At 35.3% G+C, this 11,667-nt stretch overlaps 1 protein-coding gene across 1 annotated transcript; it reads left to right on the top strand.

The window, feature by feature from the left end:
• The first annotated feature begins 3,545 nt into the window (after positions 1-3,545).
• Positions 3,546-11,397, top strand: LOC136043562 (integrator complex subunit 11-like). The gene is made up of 3 exons (XM_065728477.1): positions 3,546-4,444; positions 7,156-7,287; positions 11,027-11,397. The coding sequence occupies exons 1-3, from the start codon at positions 4,337-4,339 to the stop codon at positions 11,240-11,242; spliced, it is 456 nt and encodes a 151-aa protein (XP_065584549.1). The 5' UTR covers positions 3,546-4,336; the 3' UTR covers positions 11,243-11,397.
• The last annotated feature ends 270 nt before the right edge of the window (positions 11,398-11,667 follow it).

The raw sequence follows: 11,667 nt of genomic DNA, 5'->3' as shown, positions 1-11,667 counted from the left end.
TCAGTAAATAAAATAGAGGTTTTGGCTGAGGGAATTGAAGGCCTAATGACGATTTTTTCGGAATTTTCTTGCAAGGTAGAGGAAACCAACAGAGCAATTAAATCGGAGATAGCGGGACTGGCATTAAGCTGCTCGACTGTTAATAAAGATTTGCGGTAAACCCAGTCCAAGATAGATTTTCTTGAAAAAGAATTGAAGAACATGAATTTGATTATATACAATTTTGACCCAAAACATCGAGGACCCAGTCTAGCGTCAGATATTTTGTCATGCTTAAATGAAATTGTCCCGAATTTGGATCTAGAGAGGCGAGACATAAAGGATATTTTCCGCCTTCGTTCTAAAAATAATGGCGTGCCCCCGGTTGTCATTAAATTTATTAGCAAGCCTCTAAGAGATTTGGTGTTGAGATCCTCTGGGCTATTTAGCCGTCATAAGTTGAATATATCCCCTGATTACACGGAAAGAGAGCGTATGGCTCGAGATAAGCTAAAACCACTGCTAGCGGAGGCTAGGTCAAAAAATATGCCTGCTAAATTAAGGGGGGTGAGGCTAATTTTACAGGACAAGATCTTGACGTATGATTTTGAGGATGAGAAAATAATTGAAGTAAGAGGTCCGAGTGTTAGAAATATGGTCCCGATAGCTTTGGGAAAGCTTCAAGGTCAGAGCTGTCAGTCCCTTGACCATGAGACTTCAACGCGTAGCAGGTCAGAATCTACAGGTAGCTTGCAAGGATATTCATCTGTATCAACTGAATGAAAATTCTTCCCAGTAATTCAAGAAGCAAGAAAGGAAGAAGTTAAGAGGGCATATTGGAAGTATATTCATAAGAAGAACGGTGACAGAAAGCCAAGAAGAACTCACTAATGTCACTCAAACAAGTGAAAGATTGAACCAGGAGAGCATAAGTAAATAAAAATGCCTTCACATATTATTATCATACCCTTTTCAATGATAAAAAATCGAAGAGAGGGAGCATATGCCCAAATACCCTTCTAAGAGCCCTCCAATCATGCTGGTTGGAAATCCTTGCCTTACTCTTATCTCAGCAAAGCCTGATATACCCTAAAAAAAAATCGCATCCTGAACAATGGTCTGCGTAGCACAAATATTGATTTCCTGATTCTCTGCCTTCGGCCGGAGTGCAATGCATGGTTGTGGCAAATCAGCCAATTCCTTTCTTGTCCCCCTCCCAAGATTTCTCCAGCTGCCCTTTTAGTTCTGGTAACACTCTGACTGAGCTTACAGTCACACCGCTGACTCTCGCTCCGAACAAAATAACCAGCGACACAAGGACTCGGAACACCCGTACTCACGCAAAAAGTATTTCATGTCTAGCGCACTAACAATTCGGCTATTACGTATCTATGCTCTATTAAACTGTCAAAAACCTTTTTTGGATTTCACGCTTCTAAGCGGTACAATTGGCTTCACAGAAAATTTTCTTTTTCTTAAATTTTATGTTTGTTTTCAGTATCAGCCTCATTCTGCCCTCAACTCCTCTAACTGTTACTTTTATTGGATATACGGTCGCTATAATAAAGACATAATTTTTATAGAGTATGTACGCTTAGGGGCGAATGTCTCACAGTGTGCCAGTTTATCCCCTGAGATTGGGGGGGGGGCTCTAGAAGTGACCCATAGTTCTAACCCAATTGGCTTAGAATTGAGTTCCAGAATTTTCTCTTGATGTAATTTTTACTTGTTTAGACGAGATTCGTGGTTCTTCAATTCAAAATGGAAGAAATTGGTGCTCAGATTTAGTGTTATCACTTTATTTAACTAAAAAGAGCGAAAAAGCTTGGATATCTCTAATAGCAAGCCCTCTCCCGACAATCTTCGCCCACCAGTTTGATACGATCACCCCTGGAAAAAAACATTAGTGATTATACCTTTTGAGGGAAAATTTACTTTTCCCTCAAACTTTTCTCCTTACAACTTAACCACAGCACCAAGCTACCTGAGGCCAACAAACCTACGCAAGCTCCTCCTCCATCCCAATCTATTCAAAGCCTTCCTCATTACACCCTCCCAGGAAGTTCCCATTTGCTATAAATATTTCTTTATGACATCCTCCCACCTCAGAAGAGGACAACCTGCTTTCCGATTAGCTCTAGACGGTTGGCCGAAAAGGAGAATCTTCTGCAATCTGTCATCCTGCATCCGCAGAACGTACCCTAGCCATCTCAACCTTTTTTTCATTATAGTCCTTGAAAGCGGGATTGAAGAACATTTTTCGTAAAGCCTACTGTTTGAAATACGGTCAGTCAGTAGGGTACCGAGAACGATCCGTAGGCAATTTCTCTGGAATACATCTAGTATATCTTCATACGCTTTTCGGAGCACCTATGCTTCAGAGCCATATTTGACCACTGATATCACTGTACCTTCCAATATTTTAATCTTGGTTTGCATACTTATCTTCCTGTTCTTCAAAACTTTTTTTTTAACTGTGAAAAAAAGACCCTGAGCCTTGGTTATCCTACTTTTAACATCTTCACTGCTACCACCGTCTTAACTAATAATACTACCAAGGTAAGTGAAGCTGCCCACCTGATCAATTTTTTTGTTACCCAACGTCACCTTTTCATCTTCACATATTCCTAACCTTATTGACTTAGTCTTCTTAACATTAATTTTCTTAATTAACATTAAGTGAACAAAAAAAAAGTCACGCTCCTGTACTGTCGTTAAAAGATTCAAATTTTATATTTTTGGTTGGTAGGGACTGTTGACCTCATATATAGGTCTCTCTGACCTGCTAGAGAAATTCTTGTGATACATATAATACTATTCAAATTCCTTTTTTTTTGTTTTGGGTAGTATTGATACGGACTGCTATTTACTTACATTTCGTTTCCAGAACAGTTTGAAAATATATCTATAACGCCTCTCCTTTATACAGAGTATTTACATAATTTTGGTCTCTTATCCCTGGGATGGCACTTAACGTGCTACCCGAGGAGGTGGCTTGAGGAGTGGCACATTTTTCAGACCTTTGACTGTTCAGACTAATGTAGTGTTCTTGAAATTTTTTTATTTATGATGTTTTGATCCCAAGGTAGGAAGAAAAAGTTTAATAATAATTTTGCCACCGAGAAAATGAAAAAAAAATAACTGTTTAGGTTTCTACAAAAATATTCTTAAACACGTGTTTGAAAATATTGTCGTTTGTCACTTGAAGTAAATACGTCATATGTGCTTGTCCCTCATTGAAAATAATAAAATGCTCGCGCATACCTGTATGCATTTAGGGCGGTAAAGCTTTAAAAAAGTAAAGCTTTGTAGGCAAAATTTTTTTATCGTTACTTTTATTTTCAGTTTTGTACTTTTTTGTGTTTCCTTCAATGTTTATGAATCTTTTCTTACACTTTATTTTCTATATCTGCTGAATTCTGATGGAATTTTGATTTTTTTTTTTTTTAAATTCTGATCATTTGTTTTTTTTTTAATTTCTAATCCCTTTCTTTGAAAGTTTTGTTTTTGTATTTAACATCGCATTTTTTAGTCATTTTGCTTTTCTTCCATCAAAAATCTCTATCGAGACCCATTAACAACGGTCGCGATTTTTCTTTTCGGTAATTCGTATTCATCTCTTTATATGTCTCCATCTCTCTATTCCTCTTCCTATATTTCTGATCACATTCTTACGTCCTACTCCCTTTGACTTTTGTTTCGTTTTTCTCTCTTCTGCCTTTCTGCACCTTCATTACCATTCACTCTCTGTCTCTGTTTCCCAGCATTTTTTTTTTATTGTTTCTCCCTCCTGTGCCTCTGTCTTTCGTTTTCACATCTCATTGGCACATCATCCATATCTCCCTCCTTTTCAATCTCCCTTCTGTTCTTTTTCTTATTATCTGTCTTCTCATCCATCATCTCTTTTCCATTTTCTTTCTAGTCTCATTCTCTTCTTACTCTACCCATTCTTTTCACGTTTCTCCTCATTTTTCTCTGAACTATGCCTATACCCTTTTCTGTTTCAAAGACATAGTAGAATGTATTATCGTTGTTGGGTTTAACTTTTTTTGGTTTCAGTAAATCATGCCAGGTTAATATGTTCAAGGAGCAGCTGGTGCTCAGGTCCATGATGGAGCACCAAGAGGCCCGGATCTCCCTCCTTTTTACCTTCATTTCTTTCTTATTCTTCCTGTCTTCTCACATCTCGTCTCTTTTCCATTTTCTAGTCTCTTTCTAGTCTCCTACTCTCCTTACCCTATCCATTTTATCTGCCTCTTCATTTCCCTCTGAATCTCCCCTATATCTTTTTCTATGTGAAAGACATAGAAGAAAATGTCATCGTGCCGGGTTTAATTTTTGTTGATTTCAGTTGATCATGCCAGGATATTGTGTACAAGGAACAGTTGGCACTCAGGTTCTTGGTGGAGCAAAAAAGATTGAAATTGAAAATCGACAAACTGTCGAAGTAAAGCTGTCAGTAGAGGTTAGTGTATTTTACTTTGTTAATTTTGGGGTTTTGATAAAAAAAAGGTCCTATCAGACTACAGGTATAAAAAGGAAAAAGAACGTAGAAATACTCTGTTCTGAGTACACACCTACTACATATTTTACACCACAATTTCTCCTACAATACAAAAATAAGTTTTTATTTTTTACTCCAGTTTTTACCCCACAAATGGAAGATTCTTTCGTGATTGAGAATTATATCCTCTGTCATTCGAGCTGAACGCGCTTGATATGTAGTTTTACACTTATGGTTTATTAACCATAGACTGCGCAGTAGTTCTGCCTAAGTAAAGATAAAGTGGCTTCATTGTATTATTTTTTTTCTGCAGGCCACTTTGTATGGAAGGAGGCATCCTAAAAACGTCGAAAGAGACTCAATCAATAGGAAAATGGAAGTTCTAGTGCTCTTTTTATAAGTTAAAAGTGCTTGTAAGGCAGAATATTATGTTGAAATTTGTAGGGAATGTTGAGGAGATGATAAACTAATTAAATTAAACTATGTGTGTCCAGGTTGTCGAAACAGTATCTGCAATGTTTCAGGAACAGCATAGGATTGGCCGAAAACCAGTATTAAGGTGACGCTTTAATGGAATTTTGAGGTGTATGTTGAACTAAATGAAAAGATATTGTGCGCATCCAGGTTGTTACAAGGCTCTATCTGTAATGTATCGAGAACGACAGTGGATATTAAGTTTAAACTTTTAGAGAACATTGAATTAAATAAAAAGTCTATGTTGTCAAAATGGCTTATTTGCAATTTATCAGGAGCCTTTTAAGTTGAAGCTTCTAGGTAGCATTAAGGAGTTAATTAAACCAACTAACTAACCATTAACTAAACCAAAAGGTGGTATATGAATCCAAGTTTTCAAAATTGTGTATTTGCAATATCTCAGGAACAACTAAGGGTGTTAAGTTGAAATGTCCAGGGGCATGTTGAATCAAGCTAACAGATATTATCTTTCTTTCATTTAGTCAAAATTATATGTCATTTCAACATGGTAAAATGACAAATCTGCAGCATGCCAGAGCATTAGGTTGATTTTTTTTAAAATTTAATTTCTGATCATTTGCAAATCATGCCCAGACCTAACCGAGGTGTAACGAATAAAAATAATGACAAATAGAAAGAAATGAAATGACGATACTGGTAGAGAAAAATTTGACGGATGTTAAATGCGGGGATTTGTGCACAACTTTAATTGACATTCTCTCACCTCAAATGAATTTATTAAAACTGTTTTTTCTTTTCAAATATGGATATATCAACCGTTTGTTTGTATAGTATTGTATCAGATTAACGACACTTCTTGACTACTAAGGTCCCTGTGTCGGCCCTGCAGTGCATTACTGCAGCATAATTCGATCTCTGGGTCCCGTATTACCAAGCTAAGGTCAAACCCACTGCACCACCACAAGACAACCGTTTGTTTTATATGGACTACGTTACTGTTTGAATTTGCTGCCGTGCGAAATTACTGCCTGTGAAGCTGGGTAACTCAATATAGAGGTTTTCAATAGCTGTATATCGATTGGATGTCTCAAAATTTTCAATTTCCTGTTCCTCAAAATGGTAGAAAACACCACTTTCCTGTTACAAAATCCTTTTGGCTGATTAAAAAGAACAACGGGACTTTTAATTTACATTCGAATGAGCCCTCCTCCGATTCTATTGAACTGTTGGTTCGAAATGATCGCAACAAATAACCGCATTGGTGATCTTTGTCCTGGGAAAAAAGGAATACAAAATTCTACATTTTTGTAGATAGGGCTTGAAACCTTTACAATAAAGGTCTCTGATATGCCATATCTGATGGTGTGATTTTCATCAAGATAACTAACTTTTTAATGGCACTTTTCCTTTATTTCGAGGATAAAGCAAATTTCTCGGGCTCGTAGCTTTTGACAGACAACTTTAAAATTAATGACTTCTATATAATGGTAATCAGCCTACAAAACCGATTCTTCTGGTGTACTAATTGCTATTAAAAGTTACATGTGCGCCCCTTTCTTGCAGCTCCTTATTGCAATGTGTTTGATTATAGTTCGTTGCCGATTTTTTTTTATTCCTTTAATTTTTTTTTCTAAATGGTGCTGGGCTATTGATGTATCTGTGTCAATTTGGAATTGTGTGTCGATTTGTTTATTGCGCCAGAAATTCTCTAAAAACCAGCTTATGATTTCATTTCAAGGAATAAGGTAACGGAGTCACTTAATTCTAACATCATACCTTAGAGAAGCAACTTTTCAAAAAAAGAACACCTGGTATATCAGATTGTGTACAAAGATACAGTTTTTGTCAAAAATTGTATTTCATTTTAGCATTGTATTATCTTTTGTTACTTAAAAAAAGCTATTGGATTTGGTTTTTTCCTTTCAAATGACCTTCTCCCAAGATTTGACGTTTTCATCTCAAATTGCTTACTGTTTCTGAAAATTGTCTCTTGAAAAATTGTTTCTGAATGCTGTTACTGTTTTCGAATAGAAAAAAAGAAAAAATCAAATTTGCTGATGAAGTTGTTCGTCTGTTGTACGTTCCAAAATCTCTATGTCGGTCAATTTCAACATCAGTGGCACCCATCTCCATGTTTGAATTGACATCAAAAATTTAATTTTGTTTTTAGGCCATTATCTTGTGTTTCTTTTTAGTTTGTGCTGTTGATCATCATTATTTTTCTGTTCTCATTGCAGTACATGTCGTTTTCTGCTCACGCAGATGCTAAGGGAATCATGCAGTTGATGCAGTACTGCCAGCCAAAGAATGTGCTACTTGTTCATGGTGAAAGGAAAAAGATGGACTTTTTGAAAAAGCAAATTCAAACGGTAAGACTTTTACCTAATTATATAGCAGGAAAGGCTTTTAGAGTACAGGTTGACAGAGTTGCCACTGTCTAAAAAAGGGCTAAAACCAGACTACATAAAAATCGGAGGACTAGAAATAAATAAGTGAAAATATGAATCTTTCCATTGGACAAATAATAACTATTCATTATAACTATTCAACGACGGCTTTTTTATGTCATAATTGTAATTTGCTGTGGGTTATACGAACTAGATCGTGTCTGAAGCCTCAAAGGGCCATTACCTCTATACCCCTACTAATTTTTCTAATTGATACAGCGGCTTTGTCTAATTTGATACGGTGGCCATTTATAGTCTTAGAAAAATTATTTTGGTTAAATAATTTTAATTTTGGTCACAGTCCTCCACTAGCCTCCATGATTTTTAAAAGAATGGTTAGAAAGCTGATGGAAAGGGCTATGTTAACAAAATATTTTGATTCCTACCAAAAAAAGGAACACCTTAGAGTACGGAACAAAATAACACATACTAGAGATTTGAGTGATAAAACTGATGCCTCCGCATTGTTAAAAACAAAAACTTCACTGTTTAATGTGTTTGGATGATTTTTTTTTTTTATTTGCTCATCTTAGTAATTTGTAAATCTTGTAATCAGTTTCATGTTCTATATTATGTTTGATATACTAAGTTTAATATATATATTTTTTTATTAAGTTCTATTATATAATTGATACATTAATTAGTTTCACATTGTAATCAGTTCGTACTTTATACTAGTTAAATTAAAATCTTAAATCTTAAATTAAGTTGAATTAAAATCAAGTAGTTGTGGGCATCAAGCCATGGCTAATTGTAGAAAAAGCCAAGACAGATAGTCCGATTGAGTGAGAAACAAATCTGGCATAAGCCAGATAATGCATAATTCCTAGGGTAGAACTAAGGTAGATAGTCACATAATTAAGATAGTCGTAGAGACTATAATTTTCCAAGTGTTAGGTTAAATGGCACGGGTAAACGGCGGGATTAAGTATGACTCTTATTGGACAAATACTTGTTTGTTAGCTTTTAGAAAGGCACGCCCGCCCAGAGTCTCAGGCAGGTTGACTAGAAATTTAAAATTGACATACGACCGTTAGATTGCCTAGAATGAGAGGTAAACAAGGCACGCCTACCAATGGTCTTAGGCATTTTGACCAAGAATTTAGAATTCACTCAGGACCGTTAATTTGCGTGGAATGACAGGCAAACAAGCGTCCAAAGCCAAATTAGGCCCATTTGCATTGAGTGTCAGATAAGGCGATTCATTCAATTCATAAACTTAGACCTTTACACTAATAAAACTTAATTCAATGTTAGTTGACCAACAAATTGCCTGGAATTGTAAGGGGAACAAGTGTCAAAAGCCTAAAAGGGCCTGTCTGACTAGAGTGTTAGGCGAATGAACCTATTTATAATATAAGACAGTTGGGCTAACAAAAATGAATTAAATATTGGTTGACCAATATTTAGTTTACGCTCTGTGTTTATTTCATTGGTTTGACTGTCTAGGCTTGTCACAAGCTCAGAGAGTTTTACCAACAAAATGCCGTTAGATTGCACTTAATTTTCTTGATGGTTGGCAGTGGTAGCCCTCCATATGACGTGAACTGTCTCCTTTTTTCTTACGCTCTAGTAGTGTATAATTAAAAACCAAACATCTATAAAAAAAACCTTTCTGTGTGTCCCAAAAACGTTTGATTGTGAAATGCCCGAGCTTCTTTTTAAGTTCACTAGCTGTTTTGACCAATTGAACTGTGTTTTTGTTTTCACTTTATAGTGATGGGATATGGGAAATAAAGCAAGATATCCCATAAAGGCAGGTACCTTTTGTGCTGAAGAGATCTAACTACCTTAAATTGCAATAACAATCTCGACCTCGTTTTTTCCCTATTTAGGCATGTTTTTTGTCTGTTTTGTTTTTCAAGAAAAAAAAAATGGTTTGGAAATGGTGGAAAAGACAAGCTCTACATTTTGCTTACAATAAAGAATTTTGTGCAGTAATATAAAGGCAGATACATTCTGCGCTGAAGGTATGAGATCTAATAACTTTGGATGGTTTACAACAATCCAACCAGGTTTTTTGTTGTTTCTAGTTAGATTTTTTTTTTCAAGCATGAAACGATTGGAAAAGGCTGGAAATGGGTAAGCTTTTCTACTGTGAAGGATTTTGTACAGTAATGCTCAGAGAACTGCATTTACAGACTATTGTATTTGAATTTAAGAGCATCTGAGAAGTTTTTGAATTTATCGAACAGTTACACGTATCCGTACATAGACTAAGATTACCCCCTAAGTTCAATCCAAAGGTCCTCTTGGGAAAATAAGAAATACAGCCTGAAAGCTGCACTTTGTGTGTTTTGGACAGGCTTGTATCTTATTCCGCTCCTTTGAAAGACCAAGAATGTACATTATTGACGAATTTACTAACATTTTGAAGCATATATAACGCTATTCTTTTCAAATCATTATTTAGAATATTAATTGTTTTCGAATTACCAGAAATTTTATCCTTATGAATTTAATATAATAATAATAATAATAATTTATTTATGGCTTTTAATATATACAATGTCACTTTCGAGGAGTGAGGTATCGAAAACAAAAAGAAAAACCAAAAAATGTACGGCAAAAAGAATATCATTCTTCCAATGAATTGATCAGAAATTAATCGTTATAGAGGCCTTTTTAAGAGTCAAAAGTGATCGGAGGGAACTAGCCCCTAACCCCCATCGCGTCCTTTATCCAAAATGCGTCCAATAAAAATTTTGAGGTAACCATTTTATTCAAAATAGTCTAAAGATCATATAACAAGGCCTTCAGGGTAGAAACAAACTCCCAAAATCCGGGGTCAAGGGCCGTAAGATATGCCCCAGGAGCATATGAAGTTCTTATGGAAGGGATACATAAATAGCTAAACTTTTTGTTGTAGAAAAAAAACAACTATGAAGTAGGGTTAATCTAAGCCAAGGAGCTGTATTTAATGGCTGAATGAGAGTTTTCCGTTTTTTTTCTTGCGCTTCCTTTCAGTAGTACTAAAACCTTTAAAGTCTAAAACAAACATAAATATTCGTGTATAAAATCAAGCAAATTTTAAATCTCCCCTTATCAATTAATCATTAAGTTTTAGTTGTTAATACTGAACATATTTTATTTTAAAGTCTTCTACAACCAATTACAAATACATTACTTTATTATTATATGACATTATATTTAATTACACTACTTTATATTCTATTACACTACAATATAAATTGCATTACATTATCACTACCGTTTCACTTGGCGTCCTTCTGTCATAGGGCACTCCTTCTACGGTGGCGTTTCTGAGCTTATTATAAATACGTTCTGAGATTGAACTAGCTATACATGACGCTTGGAAAAGAAAGGACGAATATGAAGAAAAAAATAATTAAGATACCAAACGAGGATGGTTTTGACTTGTATTTTATTTATTAATTTCTCTTTCGTGGTATGGTTTACTGCAATAAGTTATTTTTTTTTCTTTGTATATGCCATCTTTCCTTTTCCCTTTTTTTTCGACCGCTGAGAACGGCTTAGCGGAGGTTTTTGTCAAAACATCTGCTTTGTCTTTGTGTTTTCCCCCCACAGGCTAAAAATCGCCCTCCTTTGGCTTGTTTGTTCATTTTCATTTCCTGTTTTTCTTTGTATTCTTTATTTTTGTCGAATGAATTGATAATTAAAGGACTTCTAAATCTTTCAGGAATTGGGTATAGATTGTTTTATGCCAGCTAACGGTGAGACAGCAGTTATTAAAACCGCTCCGCCTGTCCGTGCTGTGATTGATCAAGGGATTTTAATGAAGAGCAAACAAAAGTATGAAATGAATCCACCCGATCCGAAAAGACCTTGTTTGGTTCATGGTGTTTTGGTAGTTAAAGATGATGTAAGTGGTCCTTTGGTGCTTTTTTTTCATTAGAGTGGGATGTTTTGTTTTTTCTTCATGATTTGAGGCTCTAGTGTCAATAAGAAAATCACTAGTGACATCTATTATTTGGTATTTCTTTGCTCGTTTTTCTAGCTTTATAACTCTGTTTTTCAGAAACTGATATCAGATGCTTATTACTACACTAATTTTGCCAATCTCCAATAATTTTTTCAACGAAAAGTAAGGTTTCTAATTTGAAATTTCTGTTTGAGTTTTTTTTTTATAGTTTCGTTGAAAAGTGCCAAGGAACGCGGAAATAGGTATTTACACACCAAAAGTATCTTAAAAACTTGTAAAAAAAAAAAACACAAATCCATTTTTATTGAAAAGACTTCCTTCTGAGCTTTTGCAATTTTTGGCAGTAGCGGGCGCAAAAAAAAAGAAAAAAAAGAAGAAGAAATAAAATGTAGGCGAAC

Source organism: Artemia franciscana, unplaced genomic scaffold (genome assembly GCF_032884065.1).
Source record: "Artemia franciscana unplaced genomic scaffold, ASM3288406v1 Scaffold_7221, whole genome shotgun sequence".
Lineage (NCBI taxonomy): Eukaryota > Metazoa > Arthropoda > Branchiopoda > Anostraca > Artemiidae > Artemia > Artemia franciscana.
This window is presented reverse-complemented; position numbering and strand designations above follow the sequence as displayed.